Source organism: Lutjanus erythropterus, chromosome 8, assembly GCF_056507025.1.
Source record: "Lutjanus erythropterus isolate fLutEry1 chromosome 8, fLutEry1.hap2, whole genome shotgun sequence".
In the NCBI taxonomy this organism is placed as follows: domain Eukaryota; kingdom Metazoa; phylum Chordata; class Actinopteri; order Lutjaniformes; family Lutjanidae; genus Lutjanus; species Lutjanus erythropterus.
Window position 1 is genome coordinate 27,684,090 of NC_139324.1, and position 16,827 is coordinate 27,700,916.

General features: G+C 39.9%; 1 protein-coding gene across 3 annotated transcripts in view; it reads right to left on the minus strand.

Annotated features, from left to right (window-relative positions):
- rapgef4a (Rap guanine nucleotide exchange factor 4a) overlaps window positions 1-13,839 on the minus strand; it is a 56,928-nt gene extending 43,089 nt beyond the window's left edge. For 2 of the 3 annotated variants that reach the window (XM_084725140.1, XM_084725139.1), the window contains exons 1-4: window positions 13,549-13,839; window positions 3,750-3,892; window positions 3,561-3,649; window positions 2,996-3,142 (exon numbers count right to left, since the gene is read on the minus strand). In XM_084725140.1, coding sequence (XP_084581266.1) covers window positions 2,996-3,142; window positions 3,561-3,649; window positions 3,750-3,892; window positions 13,549-13,616 — 447 coding nt within the window. In that variant the 5' untranslated portion in view covers window positions 13,617-13,839. Of the gene's footprint in view, window positions 1-783; window positions 898-2,995; window positions 3,143-3,560; window positions 3,650-3,749; window positions 3,893-13,548 lie in introns of those variants that run through there. The other variant, XM_084725143.1, reaches the window with a different exon arrangement.
- Between the last annotated feature and the right edge of the window lie 2,988 nt (window positions 13,840-16,827).

Below are 16,827 nucleotides of genomic sequence, written 5' to 3' on the forward strand. Positions count from 1 at the left end.
GTCCCTGCAGCCTGCAGCCAACCTGCCTGAGCTTCGAGTCTAGGCTTAGGAGGATGAGGCGGGGGGGACACAATTCTGTCCAGTACTTTCAGTTTGCACTGTAGTTTTTTTTTAATGCTAAGTTGTTATATATTTCACCTCAATTATAGAAGAAAGATCTTTTAATTTTTTGCATTTTGAGAACATACTTCTTTTTTTATTATTTTGCACTGAGAATAAGTAGACTTACCATTTCAAATTCATTCTCAAAATGCAAAATAACAAAAAAATTCCCCTGAATTATTTTTTCTTATACCCACCACAAATACTGAAAGTTCCACATTATTCTCGATATTTCAAACATATTCAGGACATTTTGACTTTACTCTCAAAATGCAAAAGAAAGATTTGTCTTCTTTTTCCTAGTGTCTGACCCTGATACTTGTCTGCAGAAAACAACCTTCTAGGGTCAAACTTCTGCACAGGGACGCTCAAATATCCAAAGTGAAGTAGCAAAAATCAAAGCTAGCTCCTTCAAGCTAGTGACCTGGAAAGGTTGACACAAGGTCAGAAATTATTTATCCAATGCTGTCAACTTAATTGTTTAAAAAACAGACTGATATGAAGAGGGTTTTTGATTCTTTATACCTAGACTGCAGGAATAAAATTGCAGTGAAAGCAGTCCCATGATATCTGTTATCTCTACCAAAACTACATCATTGCAAATCAACCAAAGCCGGAGAGGTTTAAGGACAATCAGTCATCAATCAGAAGCCATAAAATCTCATCTGAAGCAAACCTTACCGAGGAGGTCGCTCCAGGGCAGGGGTGAGATGTGCAGCCTATAGTAGCAGTTCCACGTGATCCTCAGCGCACATCCAGACCGGGTTAAGTATCCAGTCACACTGCTGCTGGCCGGTACGCTGACACAGACACACACACGCCCATAATTTAACAGCCCCTTGTGCCCTCCTGTGCCGGAGGAAATGGGCCGTCTCTCTGAGCAAACCAGCCCATTGCTGCCTCTCTCCTGCAGAGAGGGAGCTGAGAGAGGAGAGGGGCCTCTGCACAGAGTGACATCGACCAACTGACATGCAGGATGGAGAGACGAGGTGCATCAGGACCATAAACAATACTGTATCTCTTTAGTATCTTGTTAAAATCAATCTATACTCTATTTTTACAAATATTTACAGTATTTGCCCTCACATAGCAAGACATACTTTCATGTTATAGTTGTTCAGTCTTTAGTGTATACAATAAAGACATCAGTAAACACACAGAAGCAGAAACAATCTGCTCCTCCACAGCACTGCACTTCCATCTAGTGGTCAAAAGGCGTAAACCTTCAGCACCCTGATGAATCACTAATGCTCTCTCACACACGTGGGTGCAGAAGGTTACAGCATAAAAAGTTGACAGCTCATGTTGTACCTGCAGGGGGCCAACAAGACAATAACTTCACCATCCAACCCCCACTAATCCACAGGACACTTTGCCTATATGCCACCCACGCTTTGGCTCGCTCCGAGCTCAATTCGTCACAGTTTTCACATTCAACGTTTCAATACCGACAAGCTAAAACAGGTGGCTGTTCCCCGGCTTAAAGCAGCCCCCTCAGTAGGTCATAAATACAGGATAAATGGACACGCTGCCTTTAAGCGACCCACTCAGCTGTATTTATTTCTCAAAGAACAAACATATATCACATATATTCAATTTAATATCTGAATATTTCTGGGTTAATACAACAGCATTAGAGGAGAAATGGGAAATCCTGAGATTAGGATCACAAATGAACACTGGAACAAAAATAATGAGCGCTCACAGAGAATTTCCCCTAAAGAATAAGCTCTGCAAATAGAAATTTATACATAAAGCATATTACACCTGAGAGACTGAACCACTATAAAAACCGATTCACCCCGTCTCTCTCCACTGTTCACTGGAGGCTGGTACGTTCAAACACGTGCGTCTTGTTTTAAGATAAGACGGTGGTGACTGGAGGTCTTTAAAAAAAAATCTTGGGTCTTGGGTCTATTACTGGAAATATCTTTCTCCATCTTGGGGGACATGACCGATTTGAATCATCTCCCAAAGGACAAAGGTTTTTTTTTTAGCCTAGCTCAGGGTCAGCAACATGTGGCTTTAATTGTCATTTATCACTGTTGTAGGTCTAAAGTGATTGTTACATCCTCAAATTGTAAAAATGTGAAAAAAAGAAATAGTCTCAGAGGAAAAGGTTGCAGACGCTTAATTTGTGCTGGAGGATCTCTGTCTACCTATGCGACTGGATCCGGTGCCTCTTTTGTCACTATAAATATAATAATAATATAAAAAAATGTGTGTAATATTTAATGTTATCTGATTATTACTGGAAGCTCCACAGCTCAGCACATGGACATTGGTGCTGCAAAATGGTGAAATAATAAAAATTCAGAGGTGTAATGCTGATTGTTTAATACCGGAGCACACCTATGAGCCACTGTTACATTGACTTTATGAATAGTTTCAACATGTGGAACATGAGAACATGTTAACTGTAACATTTCTTTTTATGGCACACTGATTTTATGCTATTTTGTGCTATGGTATGTTTGTTATACAGTGAATCTGGAAAATGCATAAACACTTTTGTATCTGCAGTCCATGACTTGTACCAATGTAAAAAGAGTCACTTTTTAAACTTAAAATAGTAATAAAACAGTTTTATAAACACACTGAATCATTTCCACTTCATTATTTTGCTAGCAGAATTTCTTTTATCTATAACCAGGGGTGTTTCATTCCTAAAAGCAAATGCATCCTTGGCATTTCTGTTTGAAGAAATGTGTTTATGTAATGTCTCTAATCTTAGTCATCTGACACAAAGCTGCTTTGACGTGTTTTTTTCTGGTAACCTTTTCAGATCTCTTGATTCAAGCACCTACCTTGAGTTAATCTCGGAGATGTGTCACAAACTGGAGCATTTCTGTGGGCTGATAAAAGTACAGATGGAGCAGACAGAGGCACTCACCTCCCACAGGGACCTGAACTCCCTCTGTTCAATGCGTAGGAGCTCGCTGAATTCCCGAGTGACAATGGTGGCATGTCGGGGAGTGTTGTCCAGGATCGACTCCCCGAATGCTGTGCCAGTCCCCAGTGTGCATATCGTGACAGCATCCTGCAAGAAACAGAGATGGTGCTCCACGTAAATGGTCATTTTTTTCTAGTTCTGGGTACCGATGAGATTGATTGCAGGTCTCATTTGACCGGAGAGGTTTCAACTCTCTTTGGCACTGGGTTATTTCAATCCATACCTTAAAGGTACTGAGCTCAGATGCTCGAATCAACATGGTGCATCACTTGTTTCACACATTTCACAGAACTCTGTTTTATATTATAAAAAAAAAAAGGAAAAAAGATATGTGCCATTTACTTGTGTGACTGGTGTGCAAAGGCCTTTAGACTTTCCTGATTTAGGCCCAAATCTGAGACAAATCAGTGTGATATGCTCACATGCTCAAAAGAAGAGTGCCACTCTGACTTGTACGTCCCTCTAAGTTTGGTTTAACCCCATTATTTCCGCTTGAAAGTTGTACCTGATAACTTGACGTCTCTGAAACTTTGACATCCAGTGAACCAGAGAGGACGGCATACCAGCTGGTGCCAATGTCTCCTTGGCGGTACACTAAAAAACACAGGATAAAAAAAATCAACATGTTAATTAACATCCTTCTATACTCTTTGTTTTACAGTATGACAGTTTGAGAGTCCGTGTTTTGACTTACAGGTGATGCCTTTCTCCAAGCACTCGTAGAATCCACACAGACAAATCTGCTGCAGCAAACTGAGGTGGAATCTCTCGAACGCCTTCACATTTTTCAGACGTGCCAGAATTATGTCGACGTCTTCCCCAGAGCGCTCTGCTGGTCTGGAGACATGAAAGGAAAAGTGCAAAGTACAGTTACAGTTGGCTGCAGTACGGTACCTAAATAGGCTACAGATCTCGAGTCAGCCAGAGCAGCAGAAGTGCATCTTGGCCTGGATTCTGAAGACATGTGAGGCTCTGCAGGAGGGACGTGACACCAGTTTATCCCTGGAGAACGCCGTCTCCTGGTTTCACGTTAAACCTCTTATGTCATGACTTAAACTCAAGGTTGCACAACAACAGTTCCCTGGAAAGAAGCTCAGGATTCACAAATGTTCCAGTTTTCATGATAACACACAAGTCAAGTTCAAGCACACTGTTCATGCCAGTGTGATGGTGTTTGGAAAATGTTCAGTCAGGAAGAGCGTCTTTTCTTTCCTGCTGCAAGTCTATCAGCTGACTGAGGGCGGTCTTGATATAACCTGCACGTGTCGATACTCTCGCTGCTGTCAAATAAGTAATACTTAGGCCTGACACCATCTCGTCAGTAGGTCAGTTGGTTGATCATTATTTTCTTGTCCAATCAAATTCTCATTGGTCAGACAGTCGCTGATGTTACTTTCATATCCGTTATTGGACATAAGCAGACCTGATGTATTTTATTTTTTAGTGAGAGGCTGTTTACTGAACATTTATTGAACATTTTCTGACTCCAAATTAATTGACACTATGTCAAAGAACGAGCACAGATCACCTCATCATCCTCCAGCCTCAGAGGACAGGACGTGTGTGGATTTTTGTCCACTGGACAACAAGGGTCGGACGGCAGCTGTTCAAACTCAACGATGGATCTATAACACCACCAGCTGTCTGTGATCTGACTTGAAAGCTGTGACTTTTTTTTCCATGTTTTAGGTTATTTCAGTGTTTCTTTTCTAGGTTATCCTGTTGTATTTGGCGTTAGCTTGTTGTTGCTCTTCCCACGGGCTGGGTTGATGTTGGACTAATGGCTGCGAGGGACAATCAGGAGAAACTGTGTGAACTTTAAGCCTCATTTGAGGCGACTAAATAACAAGAGTAGCAGGCTGATGCTGTAACTGCTTCATGTTGTTTTTTATGGACATTTATGCTGCAGCACAAGTTGCCTTACAGCTCAGCTTCGTCTACAAAAGCAGGCGTGACCATGATCACCAGTGTGTGCTATTTGTGTGTGTTGTTACTGTATTTAAATTTACTTTATAGACATGTCCTGAAGATAACAATGTAGCTATGTATGAAAAAGGAACGGTCAAAGCACCCATTAAATACCCATTAGAGATCAAATGCAGGTTATTTTCCACTGACCAATCGATCAGTTGAAGAGTAGGTAGAATTTCAGTCGACCAAGATTTACTCTGGTTGATTAAAGATAATATTTATTTATCTAATCATGGGCGAGAGCCTCATGCTCACAGCCTCTCTTTCATGAGTAGATGCACGCTTCCTTTTGCAAGAGACAGTGCTGTTGAGATGGACGAGTGCCAACATGTTCAGCCGAGATCTCCAAAACCCTGCAGCTCACACCAAAACAACACAGATACATAAATAGAACGACAAGTAAGAGGAAAATGTGTATTTTTGATTTTATTTCACTATGACGCAAGTGTTTGTGAAACTTATCTCCTTTAGTCTGACGCAGTTTTGGCTCTTGCTCACCAGGTGGGTCTGTCAAAAAGAGACTGTTTACAGGAAAGAACTGTTTACAGTTTAGTATGGAAACGCTTACACAGACCAACTCTATACATTGTTGTTTACCACACTGAGCTCTAACAACGTGAATCATATAAACTGTGGCAGAAAATGCTGATCACATTCACATCATCACAGACGTGTCGGTGTGTGTGTGTGTGTGTTTGATCCCTCTTGCTCCTCTGCTGGCTGCATTACACGGTCCCAAATGTGTTACACCGAATCTGGAGCCTCTGATGTAACACGTGGGTGGTTGTACTGTAGCTTACATCACCTTTCAATCCTTATCCATCCTTTTAAAAGATGAAACCAAACAGTATAAATAATTCAGAAAGGGAAACAAGTGCTTGTTTCACCGCTGCAACAGCCCTCTGGTTTAATGTGGCTCTAAAAATGATTTACTGTCAGCTGTTATGCCGCAGCACAATAAAGGTGTTTCCACTGAGCAACAACTTGCAAGCAAATGGCTTCATAATGTATTGCCTAACAACCTTTCAACTCACAGGAGTCACATTAAAGCATCTCTATACCTGGGATTTCTCAGCCTAGGGGTCAGGGTCCCCAAGACAGTCGTGAGATAATTTCTGAGGGTCCCAGATCAAATATTGTGGGAGGCAGCACAGAATGAGAGCCAGGAGGCAGCTCTCAGCTGCACCAGCCCCTTAATAGTATTTCAACACTGTTAACTTCATTCTAGAGCTGCAACTAACAATTATTTTCACTGTTGATTAATCTGTCAATTATTTTATTGATAAATAAATTAGCTGTTCAGTCCATAAAGTGTCAGAAAATGGTGGACAACGTCGATCAGCGTTTCCCAAAGCCCAAGACGATGTCCTCAAATGTCTTGTTTTGCCCACAACCCAAAGATATTCAGTTTACTTGCATAAAGGAATAAAGACACCAGAAAATATTCACATTTATGATGCTGAAATTAGGGTTTTTTTCTTAAATAATTCCTCAAACCAATTAATCAGTTATTGAAATAGTTTAATTTAGTAAATGATTCATAATATATTAATTGATTGATTGTTGCAGCTGTATTTTGTTCCGTCATAGTTTTCATCAACAACATTTTTCACTGACAAAAAAGGGGACAGTAGCCAACTAAAAAGTAAGTTATGATGGCAAAACTATGATGAAATATACTGACAGTTTTCATCAACAAATAAAAACGAGACAAACATGTTGGGAAGGGACGAGCAGAATTCGATACGACTCGAGGTATTTATTCCTACAGAAGCTTCGCTCGGCTGTTAATAGATGTTTCCTCCCAGAGTATGAGATTAGAAATTTTAGAGAAAAGTTTAAATAATGCATTACGTTACATTTTAGTCCACTAAATCTATTGTGGATTTCGCTGACTAAAATGTTATATTTAATCAACTACAACTAGACTGAAACTCAAACAATTCAGATGACTGACTAAAAAATGGCATTTTAGTCAAAAAACTTAAAGCTGTTGTCAGAATTAACACTGATTCAAATAAGGCACAAACAATCTTCTAACATTTGCATTTTGTAACATAAAACATCAAACTTAACAAACTTCTCCGTCTAGAACTCAGCATGATGGGAAATGAGGGCCGTATTTTAAGCTGGGGAATGATTTGATTACATTGTACCAGTGATATAATTTGCCTTAAAAGAGATTTTATCGGGTGTTTTCAGAGAGTCAAAGTGAGTGTGCACGAGTTCTGATTAGATACACACACAAGAACCCTTTTTTATTTTGGCGCTTTTGTTCCATGGTATCTTGCTTAACAAAGAAGCTATAGCCAGTTTTGCAAGCTATCACATGAAATGACAACTACGGCGCGATAGCTTCTTATAACTAGATTTGCCGCCTCGTGGTTGTTTGCCTCCACCAACCAGCAAAATGGAAGTTGTCACTATATTGACACGTATTGTTCCAGTGAATGATTTCCAGTGAAACACGCTGTCTTCATTTAGAAACTATTTTTAAACAGGAGTACAGAGGGCTGATAAAGAGCTGAACATTTTGATGTCACAGTGAAGTTGTAGATATAAGATATCTGGGTAAAATTTTTGTCATAGTAATTAGTGTATGAGTCCTTGAATTGTGGCTGAAAATGTGTTTTGTGAGGTCACAGTGACCTTGACCTTTGACCTCCAAATTCTAATCACTTCATCCTTGAGGCCGCATGGTTGTTTTAGGGCTGCCGCCTGATAGTCAACAGTTCGAATCATTAGTTTAAGCCCCCGGAGTCGACTGAGATTCTTCCAGCCGAGCATGTGTTTTTTTTCTTTGTCAGTTAGTGCGCATCACAGTTACAGCATAAAACAGATAGAAGCTTAGGAGAACATTGCAATGAGCAATTAAAGGGAATCATATATATATTTTTATACTAGATGATGCACTTGTTAAAAAATATCCTCAGGATAACTGTTGGTCGACTGATGAGGGAGGATGAGAGGAAGTCATTGGTAAACACGTTTCAGCTCTTGTTTTCATCTGTGTCACTGCACACAGAGCAATGCACCGGCATAACAGGCTGTAAACTTTACAAACTGAGTCTCAAAATCACCACAAACCACAAAACTAACTGTGATGGAAGAGGAGGGCGCGCTGACAGCCACCTCATCCAGACGCACCCGCGGAGCACACACGCCTGCTTGTTGTTTGTGCTTGTTTGTGCAGATCGTTGTTGTTAGCTTCTGACAGCTTTACGGAAAGGGTCACAACAGGGAATTAACTTATTATAAAGAACAAGATGCGTTTCATTTAACCAGAAACAGCTGTTTAATTGCTCTCACCAAACTCACCAGACTCACTTATCATCAGCTTCATTAAAACTTTACAGAAACTAAATAAACTCACCAAAAACATCTTGGTTTGCCTTTCCACTGTCCCAGCAATCACCAGCTCTGGTTTGGTCCAAATAAATCTTTAATTCAAAGGAGCATGCAGGACGGGTGATGCTGGACAGTGGCTGCAGCCTCGGGAGAGAAGCTCTGCAGGTGATTTTATAACTGAACTCTATGAGGAGGCAGACTTTTAATTTATCTGACTGTGTGAAAACATCAGAGATGATAAACAAAGGCATTATAACATGAGTCTAACTGGCAAAACATACTCATCCAGGCTCATATAGGAGTTAAGTGTGGCGCAATGCACTGTAAAAAAAAAAAAAAAAAAAAAAAGGACGAATCGTCAAATATTGGTATTGGATGGCCAAATTTGATTCGACTAGGGAAAATCTTAGTCGGGGACAGCCCCAGGTCGTTTGTACCATGTTTGAAGAAATTCCTGTTTCTGATATTTCACATTCAAAAAAATGGGACAGACATGAGGTCACGGTGACCTTGACCTTTGACCTCTGACCACTAAAATTGAAAAATAAAACTAAAAAAGGATTTCTCTCATTCTTGAGATGTCATGTTCACAAGAATGAGAGGGACAGACGGTAAAACCTGAAAACATGTTGCCTTAAACCACAGTTGGCACCTGGTGTTCCATCTCAAGACTCGGGTCAACAGTTGACTGGACAGGAAATAGAGAGTGAGTCAAAAGGTGGGTCACCTGAAAGTCTGATGTCACCATCAACTGAAAAACACAAGGTGTTGGTGTTTCCAGCAGAGCCAAGAAACTCCTACAAAGCTTTAGCCCGAGCTTTCTGCAAAATGGATTTTTTGCTGGGGGTCGTGATCAAAACTCTGATTATTCTGGGGGATTCGTGAAAACTTGAAAATGTTGAGAATTACTGTTGGACCGTATTATCACACCTGAAGCTAACGTGAGAGAGCCGCCGAGCAGAGATGTGTGGGAGCCTGAGTTTCAGAGCCAAGGTGTCTAGTTGGAAGCAAAGTCAACAACAACAAAAAAGCTTTCAAAAGGTGCTGATTTTGAGTCAAAGTGAGGACAGAATGTTTTCATTATGTGGCAGCTTGTTACAGGATGAACTTAATGCTACAACTGCTTCTAATTTACAGTCTGCTTACAGAGTGTGAAACTGTGATGATCCAAACTGTTAAAACAGAGAACGTGTTCACTTATCTTTTGCATGAAACCCTGACAGTGACAATGGAAACATACATGTTCATCACCTGACTTCCTGACTCCATCGCAACAGAACAGTAAAGTGAGGCACACATGCGACAGGTATTTGCTGGGGAAAAGGTGAGTCATACAAAATCCATTTGATTTGAGCGACACAGGTGGCTTGGCCTCGACGACTAACCGGAGGATATCACTGTGCAAACACGTCTGGCAGACTGCGTCACATTGCTGTTTATAGCTGATGGACTTTGGACCCTTTCTTTGTCTCTGGCACTCTGTTTTTCTTCCTTCTCATTCTGTGTGTCTAAGACCTGTGGTCTGTTTACACCTGAGCTGTGTGCAACATCCCTGCAGCAATATGTTCACTCTCCACTGTAAAATAAAGGCAAATAACACATTATACACACTCAGATTGCACCACCGCCATTTTCTTTTAGAAATATGATGATTCTACCTCACTATCTCTGCTCAGTGCCAGGGTAATGTTGAAAGGCTGACTGACTCTTCCTAAGCCCCGCCCTCTTAGGTCTGTCCTCCAATAACAGTTGAGCAAGCTTGGCACCTGGCTGAACCTCGGCCAACTTCGTCTTTACATGTTTCCTATTCAAATTAATTGAACCTTGACCTCATTTGCCACTGACTTTCAAAGCAGAGGAGGGAGAGACTGATGGACCCTGATGAAGGGAACCCCAAACCTGTGACAGAAAAACTCAAACTATCTAGCAGTCAATTTATATAGATCAGCTAGCTAGTTTTCTAGAGTCGTGCTAACATTAGCTGTTAGATGTAAATAGCTCAGATTGAAAGTAGGCTAGAGTTATGCTACAGAGAAAAACTCTAGCTAACTAGATAGCTAACAATTTATGTTTTTTAAATGTGATTATATGTCCCATTTAGGGCTGCAACTGATGATTATTTTCATAATCAATTAATCGTTAATCACTCAGTTATTTTCTGGATTAATCAATTAATAGTTATTTGCCTAGAAAATGTCAAAAAATGGTGAAAAATGTTGATAGATGTTTCCAAAGCCTAAGATGACAACCAAAAATGTCTTCTTTAGTCCATAACGCAAAGATGTTCAGTTTACTGTCAAAGAGGAGTAAAGAAAACAGAATATATTCAGATTCAAGAACCTGGAATCTGAGAATTTGGACATTTTTTCTTTAAAAAAAATAGTCAAAATAATTAAATGTTGCAGTTCTAGTTGCATTTGCAAATCCCCCTGCAACATCTTTTAAACATCTTCAAATTTTGTTTTGTTTTTTCAACACAGACAACCTTAGCTCAAAGCAGATCGTAAGTACAGGAACCAGAAAAAGAGAGACTTGACAGAGGTTACAAATAAGGCGGGACTTAGGATGGGTCAATTGAATGATGTGACCAAACCAGGGGAAATTATTTCTGGCTTTTCGTCCTGATCATCAGCTGCCTGCAGTCAGTGACAATTCACAGCAGAAATCAGTAGAAATTAATCAAGTCTCAGGCATTAGGACAGATGATATCCTGCCATGTTTATTTGTATGAAGACACAGCAGTACATTTACTTTCTCATAAACTCAGATTTTTTTTTTGGTTTTTTAATCAGTGATTATGTGATTCAGTGAGTGTCACGCTGTACAGCAGCACAGCCTGGTTTAGCAGCCTGTCTGTGAAGCTTTTAACTAAACTACATGATCAAATACAAATTTTGTGCAAAGATTATTGGCCAGCCCGTCGCACACTCCTTTCAAGCCACTCACAACAACAGCATGCACAGACTTGCTAACAGTATCTCCTCTGACTCTTTGCACATTTTAAACAATGAACACCAGCTTCTGCCCTCTAACAGGTGATTCAGAGTCCCTCCATTTAAATACAACAGGCTGGAGATTTATTTTACTCATCAGTCTATCCTGTTGCTAAACCAAAATCTGCTGCTGCTAACTGAGATCTGAATCACAGACCATATAATGTGATACACTAATGTTAAGTGTACAGTATTTTTGTTATAAGTTTGATGTGTTTTGTACATTTGTGGACCACATCATATCTGTGTTGATTCTTTAATTCGTTTCTAATCTCTTGAATGGAGCTGCCCAAGGATGCAAAATGAATTTCAGTGTATTCTGACCACTAAGTTGTATCACATCTTATTTTTTGAGTCTCAGGGTGTGAATTCAAAGTGTAACATTTATCAAAAATTCCCACAACAGAGTGAATCAATTAATGCGTATATATCACACATAGACACATTGCAGCTCTTTTCGGTGGATGATAGACACGATCATTACAGTTGTGCAACACTGCACCTGTCAGTGGTGATGCAGACTGACGGTGATTCATAAATATCTGAAATCAAATGTACTACTCACTGCAGACTAAAGGTTTTTTATAGCTCTTACAGATCTGCAACGATTGGTTAACTAATTGAGTCGAGCAAAAGAAAATTAGTTGCCAGCTACTTTGATAATCAATTACTTGCCATTTTTCAAGCAAAAATGTCAAACATATGCTGGTTTCAGCCTCTTAAATGTGAGGATTTGCTGCTTTTCTTTGTCATTTATGACAGTAAATGAAGACACTTCAGGTTTTGGACTGTTGTTACTTGAAGACAAGACTTTGGACTCTTATTATTAAGATGAGCAATTTTCACATTTTTTGACAGACTAAACAATTAATTGTGAAACTAATCAGCATATTAATTGATAATAGAAATAATGATTAGTTGCAGCCTGACGGTTCACCTACATTGCAGCTCTTTGCTGTGGATGATAGACCTGAACATTACAGCTGTGCGACACTGCACCTGTCAGCGGTGATGCAGAATGACGGTGATTCATAAATATCTGACATCAAACTGCTCACCATATCATTTTTTATATCTTAATGGATCTAAATCCAGTCTTCTTATTTGATCATTTTGTAAAGCAGGACCCCTGCAGCTGCCTGGTGGTTCTGACAGGCGTGCATGCAGTAGTACTGAAATTCATCTCACGGAGAGTTTTGAACTATCACAACATTTGTCCTGGACATTAACAATGATCACAGTGAGTGACTGAAGCAGCCAGAGGGTATTTACATGCAGTCAGTGATGAGTGGTGCAAATAAACCTTTCAGTTTCTTTTAGATTTACCTATTCAACCAATTCACTGTATATAATAGGGATGTACAGTATATTGAATATCGTGATAATGCAATAGGAAACTGTCTACTGGACTGTGACTCAACCATGATATTACACAGTGAATTATTTTGTATGTGTAATTGTGCATACTGAACTTAAGCATCCATTACCAAAGACAATTCATGCTTTTTTTGCACATCCTTAGGCAATGGGTGATATTTTTTATTTTATTCTATTTTTTTTTTTAAGTGGAAGCACTTTAAGTTAAAAGGGGGAATTACTGTCTCAGACTGATTATTTAATAAGCAACATTTTTTTTCTCCAAGTCTTTTCTTAATATCGTATCATAAATATTGAATAATGGCTGTAATTATTTTGGTATTATTGAGTTTTTTTGGTTAGATCCCCAGTATACAAATTTTACTCCGTTTTTCTGTGAGTATCAAACGGGGAATCACCTCTTAATCTGGCTACACAACCCTGTATCGTATGATGCTGAGTAAATCTACCTTGTACCTTTAACAGTCCATCTAAAGCCTGTCTAAAGTTAGTAGCCTTGTTGCTTAGATTGCTCTTAGCTTTTGCTCCAATATTTCACTGCCCGCTGAGTTTGTCCTCGTCCTGATATGAGCACAGCAACGCTTTCGAGGATGTCCTAATGCAAATCTTAATTCCGTTGGGAAATTAAAACTGTGGAGACTACATCAGTGTTAATTAATTAATAATCCTGTCACTGTAACACAACGCCCAGGCTCTGGAGGAAAATCTCAAATCGTGTCGGTCATTTCCTCGCTCGCTCGGTGGCCTGAAACGAGTTGGTGCACGGCGGTGACAGGATTTAAATATTAATAATTTTTTTTTTACCTCTTATCCAGACAGATAATCCACTCGGCAGATTCCGACGAATGTGAAGAAGTGTGCGCCGCAACCATCTTGAGATCCTGCTGCTGCTGCGGCTGCGGCTGCTGCGAGTGATGCTGCGGTGGTGGAGGTGGAGGTGGAGGAGAGGAGAGGGCTGGACCAACAGCAGCACTTCATCTGCCTTCACTCAGTCACTGCTGACAGTCGATACTGTCCCCACTGCTGCTGCTGCTGCTGCTCACCTGACCAGGAGGAACACAGAGTGCAGCTGTAAATGTCCAGGGAAAGTAATGATGCTCAGGCTGTTCTGAGAAAAAAAAAAAAAAAAACGTGACTCACTTTGCAAAAGCTGAAAAAGCAACAGTTTTCAGAACATGCTCAATTTAAACATAGAGTGGGGGAGACCAGGGGTATTTGTAACATTTTCCTTCATAACTCACCAGCAAGACTGAAAGACATTTTAATATAATTAAGAAATAATAATATATTTTAACTAATAAACATGAGACTATAAAATTAATGCAAGAAGTACGATTAAAATTGTCCCTTTGGTAGGTGTAATTGTAACTGTGGTTGTGGGCAACTGAACCTTCCCAAGTCCCACCCCTTTTTGCGCTGGGCTCCAGTAACAGTTGAGAACTGGGCAAAACTTGATACCTTCAACTTTCTCCGTTTCCTGTAAATGCAACACATAAGGTCACATGTTAAGTTAACTAATGGTCTCAGCGTCCTTACTAATTAGCCAGTTTATATTAGCAAAACACTAGCTGTCAGGGACCAAGCAGTGAGGCAAAGAGAAAAACAGGGATTTGTTAAAAAAAGAGGGTTTTTATTTACCCAAAAATGCAAAAAAATATAAACCAAGAACTTAATAACTAGGCCTATAAAAGAGGTCAACAGAATATAACTAAACTCAAAACGACGGCAACAAAACAAGGCGCTAACTGAACAAACTGAAACATGAGGGAACATATATACTGGCTTGGCCAAACCAACTAACACACAGGGGGGAAACAAAAATGGGTGTCCACTAAACTAATACACAGAAAAAACAAACTAAACCCAAACACCCCTCTGACATGGCTGGAGGTGGTATGGCCTGATGAGCTGGCCACAGTATTTAACAGGTTCCACCCCTGTGCCACACCTTTTGCCTGTCCAGGAGGAAACCACCCCCACCAGCATGGTAACTCAAAAGAAGACAAAGAAAAATGATTTATACAACAGAAAATTACTAAATTTAACTTTACAATGTGAAAATGTGTGCACTCCATTTAAACAGTGTAAAGCTAAAGGAAAATAAAGAAATTATAACTCAAATAAACTGTAGTGTGGACCTGAATTGTTTGGGGTGTGGCTGACTGCAAATTAAATTAACCTGTGCATTGAACAAAGAAGTGAGGTGAGTGTGCGCACGGTTTTACCTTAAACTGTCCATTTGTGTGGCCTTGGCCATCACACTAGCTAATGATTGATGTAGCATAGATAGCCAGTTAGCTGGTGTTTTGCTAGCATTAGCTGACTTAAGATGTGAATATATGTGGCTTTTACAGGTCGCCCAGCAACATCGGTTAACCATCTTTAAAATTTTTGTTCTGTTTTCATCATAGAGAAGCCAAGTATATAGAATATATAAGTACAGGAAACAGGCTCAATTGTCACTGGAGCACAGAAAAGGGGCAGGACACTGAAAAAATCACATATAGCACATGTACCACTGTAGAAGGCTATCTTATCAGGTTATTTAAGACTTTTTTGTATATGGGTAAAATTATCTTAGATGTCGGACATTTTAAGCATTCAAGGCAAAAGTCTGATTCTGTTTTTGTAGAAAACTAGCCAACTATTCCCTCCCGGCATGCAGTCAAAAGACAGAATGGATGTAACGTTAAGAGGGAAAGCGGGTCTATTAGCTGACTCTTCCCAGACTGAGAGAGCCCAGTGAACACGGCCAGACCAGGACTAAAACAGCCTCAGAGGCCAGTATGATGACAGGCAACTGGCTGCAGTCCCGGCTAATGGAGCTCATGGCAGGTAGCGGTTACCTACTAACCTATCTTATCACCAGGAAACTCCATAAACAACCTCTGTACTGTATTCCCTGTTGGTCTCGGAGGCTGTTTGTCCCAGTGACTGGTCGTGTTCATCAGGTGACTGCTCAGCCTGGTTCTGTTGCCCACTAATGGCGGCTAACAGCTAACGGTTACTTTAGCAAAACATAAGCTAATCCATCTGTGTCTTTTCATTAGGATACTCTGTAATTAGATTACCAAAAGTTGAAGCTGAGTAGCCAGAGGACAACAGAGGGGAAACCAAAACATATTGTCTCCATAAAATATGATCAGAAACACTCTTATGATCAGATGTATTTTCCCTCCATGTTTTGCGATGTCATAAGAAAGTGTTTAATTCGATACAAATTTAGTAACTTTCCCAAGTCCAGGATGAGTCATCAACAGCTTTTAATCATTTTTCAGAAAAAGGCAACGTCTATGAAACAACTTTTTGACATTGTTGGGCCAAATACTAGCGTACAGCACAAGATATGATACAAAAAACACTGGAACACTGATTTTGATTTCATGGGAACTTTACGTGTTTGTATTGAGTTAAAAGTATTTTTACATTTAAAGTTACTTAAAGTCTTACTTAGGCATTAAAATGTCTAAAACACTACATATGTGTTCATTTTTGTATAAAAAAAAATTCAGCACACCTTCATGAAAGTGGAATTTGTTGCAGGGCTTTTGTATTGGATTTCATTGGTTTTGGCATATGTTTGCCTAAAAAACAGACAACTGAGTGTAAATCAAATTGTTTGGAGAATATGGTGGAATAGTAGTTGTGAGTTAGAATGTCCTTGTTAACTGATGCAACATAAGCTGTAGAACAATAACAAAGATTTCTAACAGTTCATCTTTAAGGTGTGAAATGTAGCCCACGATGAGAAGCTGCTCAGAATAACTAATCTTTATTCTCTGCTTTTGTCACGACCCGAACGCGTCTCCCTCCCACAGCTCTCTGATTTAAAAAAAAAAAAAAAAAACGGGACTGGAGGTTGAGTGAAAACTTACAGAATGTGTGAGATGATTATCTCTTTTACAGCAGCCTTGTGATTGTTAGAGGAATATCATGTTACATGACTGCATGCACTGACCGTGAAGCAGTCGGCAGCTGTCTGCAGGTGGAGGACAGGGGAACATGTGCTAATAAAGTGTCCAGTCAGCACAGTGAGTGACTTCCCCACTGGAGGAGATTAACATGTTGTTGCAAAGGAGACAC